This window comes from Lepidochelys kempii, chromosome 2, assembly GCF_965140265.1.
Source record: "Lepidochelys kempii isolate rLepKem1 chromosome 2, rLepKem1.hap2, whole genome shotgun sequence".
Lineage (NCBI taxonomy): Eukaryota > Metazoa > Chordata > Testudines > Cheloniidae > Lepidochelys > Lepidochelys kempii.
The window spans coordinates 178,444,600-178,450,599 of NC_133257.1; the positions used below are offsets into that span (position 1 = coordinate 178,444,600).

At 52.5% G+C, this 6,000-nt stretch overlaps 1 protein-coding gene across 2 annotated transcripts in view; it reads right to left on the reverse strand.

Annotated features, from left to right (window-relative positions):
• Positions 1–5,117, reverse strand: part of CDK13 (cyclin dependent kinase 13) — a 59,778-nt gene extending 54,661 nt beyond the window's left edge. For both annotated transcript variants that reach the window (XM_073332845.1, XM_073332844.1), the window contains exon 1: positions 3,326–5,117. In XM_073332845.1, coding sequence (XP_073188946.1) covers positions 3,326–4,515 — 1,190 coding nt within the window. In that variant the 5' untranslated portion in view covers positions 4,516–5,117. The remainder of the gene's footprint in view (positions 1–3,325) is intronic.
• Positions 5,118–6,000: the final 883 nt, after the last annotated feature.

The following is a 6,000-nucleotide window of genomic DNA, read 5'->3' on the forward strand; positions in this document are numbered from 1 at the left end:
ACTCTCAAAAGTAACAATGCACTGGAGTGGATCGATCTTAATTTCTATCTTTCAAGGTGATTTGGGTGGTTAACTCCCATAGTCCCCTTTGAAAAGCCCGGCCCCAAATAATAGCTGTTTTAGAAACATCTCAATGAGACAGCTCTTAAAACCTCCCTATCAATACTGTGGCCTGTTCTGCCACTGGCTGGCCCAACTGCTCCAGCAACCAACTTAAGAAGCCTCGTATCCCCTTGGCCAAGACCGTAAAACTTTTAGACTCTGTCTACACAAGGAATATGCAATTTTAAACTGATTTAGTTACACTGGTACAAAAGTTTATATGGACACTTATTTTGGTTTAAACCAGGCTTATTTTCATTTAGCTGATTAGGTATCAGTTTAAATTAAATTGAAATAAGCCACTCCAACTAAAATAAAGATGTGTACACAGGGGCTTAAACAAAGTTAAAATGGTTCAATTTTCTTGTTTAGATAAGACCCAAACTGAAACCTCTATTCCATGTGTGAGAAAAGGCCTTCCCAGGTTGGCCATTATTAATCCTCAATATGAAAGATAGATTTAAGAACAGAAGCATGGAAAATACACTATATTCTGCCCCAGCAACAGGCAAACAAAATGATGTTTAGAGCAGCATTTTGAATGCATATAAATGGGGCAAAATAGGATATATCAAGGCCAGAGAGGAGCAATAGCTAAGACATGAGTAATGGAGGCCTGAATGTGAGTTTTAGTAATGATGACAAAAAGGAAAAGCCAGATATTACAGATGCTGCGCAGGGAGAAATTGAAAGATTTAGACATGCCCTATATGCGACATTTTAGAGAGGGATGAATTGAAGACAAAGTTCAAGCTACAGACCTATTGTGTGTTAAAGGCAAAGAACCCCCAGTACGGAAAATTAATACTTTTGGGGAGGTTTAGTTAAAACAGGAGCTGATGGAAAAGCAAGCAGGTGCTGAGGATGACTCAAGTATACCCAAGAACTTCTGTGGCCCTTTATCATCATAGCATCTGAGCACTGCACAAGCATTAATGAATTTATCTTCACATCCACTTTGGGAAGTATCATCCCCATTTTACAGACAAGAAACAGTCAAAAAGAGCATATACGACCAAGCCATGGTCAACTGCAGAACATGGAATTTAACCCAGATCTCCTAGGTCCGACCCTAATCAGAAGACTATCCTTTCCTCCCTCAATGTCTCTATAAATGCAGTCTCCCATTGGCTTCCCCAACTCCTCCAGCAAGTCAGAAAGACGACATCTGTTAGGGAAATTAGTAAATACAGAAGTATCTCTGTATATAGTAAGAGATTGGACAGAAATCACAGATTAACTGGAGAAAAAGTCAGAGAAATTCTGGAAAACAAGCCATCAGATTTGCAATTCAGACATTTATATTAGATAATTTTTTTAATTTAAGGGATAGAAACTCTCATACTTCAAACCAAAAGCCCACTTTGTTCTGTAATTGTCCACTACAAGGTTTCATGCACCTTCCTCTAAAGCGTTTCTTACTGGCAACTGTTTGGGTTTTTTTTAAAACAAAACACTGGAGGGGATGAACTACTAATTGTATCAAATATGGCAACTCCTTAGGTAAAACCCCGTGGCATACTATGGCAATTCATGACAGGAATATTGTCAAAGAATTCCACTCAGTGCACACATCAGCTTGTAACTCAGTAATTCTTAATTCAATCAATATTTCCTAAATCCAATTGTTTTCTTAAATCATGACCATTTTAAAAAACGTTTCTTTAACCAATTATAACACTCTTAAATGACAACTACTTTTCATCTGAATGATTGTTCTTGTTCAGATTATAAATACTTTTTCCTGTTTTGAAATGTTCTGAAGTTTACTAAGATGTTTCACAATTGCAACTTCAAATACATCTTATTTTTAAAAAACATCTTTCTTTTATCTCCCAACATAATACAGGATACAAATTGTGTTACTCAACCACTTCAAAATTTAGTGCCCATCCAGAAAGTGGATTTTACTGACAAGCCTCAGTAGAATGGCAGGATGGCTCAGAGAACATGCACCATTTTCAATGAGTGCTGGTCAAAGCGTTAACTGACACGGAACCATCAGAGGAAGCATGAAATTGTTTTTCATGGAGTCGACGGAATTCTTGTCAATGGAGTGGTAAAACTTAAAAATATAAATATTTTCAGAACCTGAATAACTTTATTTATCTTAAAGTTGTTACAAACCGGTGCATAAAGTATTGATCCAAGACCATCACAAGATTCTTTTATTACAAATATAGTTCTTTTTTTGGAAATATGCACAGGCCAAACACATAGCCCTCACAAAAATCCAGTTAATTAAAAACAAGTTGTTAATAAATACAAATCCAAAAGGTAGATAACTCTACTTGACAATACTCAGCCATTACTGAAGGCATTTTTTTCTGCATCACAAAAACCAAAAAACTTAGCCATCAAGTTAGCATATACATTAAGCAGAGTAAGACCCTGACCCTGCCAAAATACACACATGTAACTTTTTGCACTACAAGTGCCCAGTGATGTCAGTGGAACTACTTGCAGTGCATGCAGTTAAACACAATAGTAAATCTTTGCAGGATAAGGACCTAAGCATCATTTTTTAAAAAAAAATAAGCACTTAGTGAAATATGCATAATTCCTTTGCAGCATTTAATATTGCCTCTTTTTCTACTAAAACAATTGGCTTGCACTAATAAATTACACAAGTACAAACACTAAATGACCCATACTTTATTCAATTTAATTTTTAACTAACTCAGTGCTAAAAGAAGAACTAACCTATAAAAGAATTTAACATTTATCTATCTCTGGGGTTAGATAGGAACAGGATGCTTATGAGGGAAATCTGCTGATTACAACATTTAACAGACCCCAGAGTTCTCACCCACAGTGGTGGATGGTGATTTCCCACTCCAGATAACATTATAATGGGAAGTTTATAACCATGCCCCCCACACATGGGAGATTTTACCTTTACAATCGCTCTTCTCTACAAGAGAAAAAGGAGTAGAAGTGACAGGTCCACTTTGTTACATTATGGTCTCTTCCCTGCTCCGGGGGCAAGGCAGGAGGGTGATTTTAGTATATCATAGTCTCTTCCCCGCCTTCTCCCCAATAGGATGGGAGAAAACAAAGCCACGGATTTTTTTTCTATATTAGATATAAATCTCCCCGTTTCCCCACCCAAGTTATTCAGGCCAAAGCATCCCTCCCGCCCCTAGGATACAACCCCCCTCCCGCCCCCATCACTCTTCTCTGTAGACATACACACAGCATCATACCTCCAACATCAACTCACCTGACAGTGGGGCTGTAGGGGCTCCGGGAGCGGCGCCAGCTGCTGCCGTAGGGGCTGGGCGACACATCCCCACCGCGTTCGTACGAGCTGTGCCGGCTGTAGCTAGGGGATCGGCGGCGGCTGTAGGGGCTGAGGGGGGAGCGCCCGCCGATGGGGCTGGGCGATTTGCGGCTTCTCTGGCTCTGGGAGGCCCTGTGCGACGGGGGGCTGTCGTCCCGGCCGGGGCTAGGGGACGAACGTTGCCGCCTGTAGGCCCTAGGCTCGGCCTTATCCTCCCGATAAGCCTTCGGCGGGTCCTTGTAGGCCGAGGGCGGCTCCTTGGCCGCTTTAGTCCGGCTCTTGTGCGCTTTGCCCTCCCGCTCCTTCCTGCCAGTGCCGGGGGAGGCGGCCGGGCCCTTCCTGCGGCCGTCGCTGCCGCCGCCACTGCTGCTCTTGGGGCCCTCCCGGTCCTGGCCCCCGGTCTGATTGTGGCGGCTGCGGGACTTGGAGGAGGAAGAGGAGGCCTCGGCTCCCCCCCTGGCCACCGCCGCCCCCTCCTGCTGCTTCTCCTCCCCCCGCCTGCGGTGCTCCCGGTGCCGCTCTCTGGAGCGGCCGCTGCTGCCGCGATGTTCCCGGCGCGGCCGGCTGCTCCGCTCCGACTCCCCCCGGGGCCGCTGGCTCCCTCCGCCGGAGGAGGAGGCCGGGCTTCCCCCGCCGCTCCCCGCCCCGCTTGGTCCGGCCGCTCCGCTTCCCACCAGCCCCTCGGACTGAGAGCTCACGTCGTCGTACTCCTCCACCAGAGTGCTCAGCCCCCCGCTACCGCGCCGCTTCTCCGGCTCCTGGGCGCCGCCCCCTGCGCCTCCCCCGCGGCCCCGACGCCGCTTGTGCCGGGACCCCGAGCGCCGCTTGCCCCGGGGCCGCTTCCGCTCCCCCCCGTCCCCGCAGCAGGAGGAGGCGCTGGTGGCCGCCAGGAACAGCAGAGACTGCGGCGGCAGCGGCGGCTGCAGGAGCGGCGGCTGCAGGAGCGGAAACAGCAGCGGGTGAGGAGCCGGCGGCGGCGGAGCGGGAGGCTGCGGCTGGGCCGCGAAGCGCTTCCGTCTCCGGTGATGCAGCCGCTTCTTGTCCGCCGGCGCCTCCACCGCTGCCGAGCCGCCCCAGCCCCGGCTTCCCCCGCTCCCTCCAGCTGGCGCCGCGTCCGAGGTGCTCGGCATCGAGATCACTCAAGGCCGAGGACTAGGACGCGGCCTACGAACCCGCTGCCGCCGCCTTCAGGGCGCTGCCGGCGCCATGGAGACACCGCGCCGCGCACAGACAGACCCCGGCCCCGCCGCCCGCCTCACAGACCGCGCCGCCCGCCCGGCCGCGCCTCACATCGGGCCGCGCGACCCCCGCGCTCGGGCCGCCCCGCAGCAGCGGGGGGTGGGGCTGGGGGGGGGTCTCAGTCACCAACGAGCCCGGAGGCTCGTGGGCCCGGCCTCCCACTGTCCCCGCAACACGGAAGAGTCTCACGGCGGCCTCCTCACTCCATCCCGGCCCGCGCCTCCTCCTCCTCCGGCGGCGGCGGCGGCGGCTCGCCTCTCTCGGCCGCTCCGGCGGCGCCTGCGGGCCGCGCTGCCCCCCCACCCCCGGCTCCTCCTTGAGTCCGAGGGTCAATGTCGCGCCGTAGGTGTCCCAGCCACGCGCACTCCCGGCGGCTCGATCCCGCTGCCTCCGTCGCTCGCAGCCGGGCAGCGATCGAGAGGCCTCCGCGCTGTGCGACTGACACACACACACACACACACACAGGGGACACGGCGCACACTGCGCACGCGCGTATCGCCCAGGGAGGGCGGGGTGCTCACGAGCGCAAGCCTTCTGCCCGCCGCCGGCCGGGAGACGATCGATACCACGCGAGAGACTCCCCTGAACGTCACGACCGGAAGATTTCACGCGTGACTTCCGGCCGGGTGGAGAGCCCAATCCGCTTCTGCGCCGACGGCGCGGGGAAGGGTTTTAGCAGCTTCCGCTTTGAGAGGTGAAAGGTTATCCGAGAGTTTCCGGGCGGGGGGGCGGCGTCGTCGCTGCTGGTCCCGAGGAGGATTCGCCCTGGAGGGAAAGCGGCTCCTCCTCCCGCCGTGGTTCTGGCTGCAGGCCCGGGCCTGTGGCGCCCATCCCGGGCGGCAGACGGCGGCGGCGCTGGGTACGGGGCAGGCCCTCGCGCCGCGTGCGGCGTTGTCCACCCTGCGTGTTTGAACGGCCGCGGGGGGCGGTTCGGGGTAACGCAATGCGGGTCGCTGGCCGCGGGTCACGTTCTCGAGCCCGGAGCCTCGTGCGCGCCCACGCGGCTCCAAAGCTGAGGCCGTGAGACAAGCCGCCAAGTGCCCGAGCGTAGCCAGCACTGTAATCCCTGGCCCAGGCCCGCGGGCTCCATTTGCACAAGAGCCGCCTCCTACACGTTTCCCTGCTCACTCAGCCGACGGTAAAAAAAAAGCGGGGGAGAAATCCGGCACCTGGTGCGTTGTGTTTTAAGTCAGTGGGACTGGGACAGGGCCATGCGTTCTCATTACCATAAGCAGGGAGATGACGCCACTTAACAGAGGCATTAAATTATCTGTATTAACAATGTCTGTCCTTAAATTTTCAATATAAACACAGGTTTCAGAGTAGCAGCCGTGTTAGTCTGTATCCACAAAAAGAAAAGGAGTACTTGTGACCTT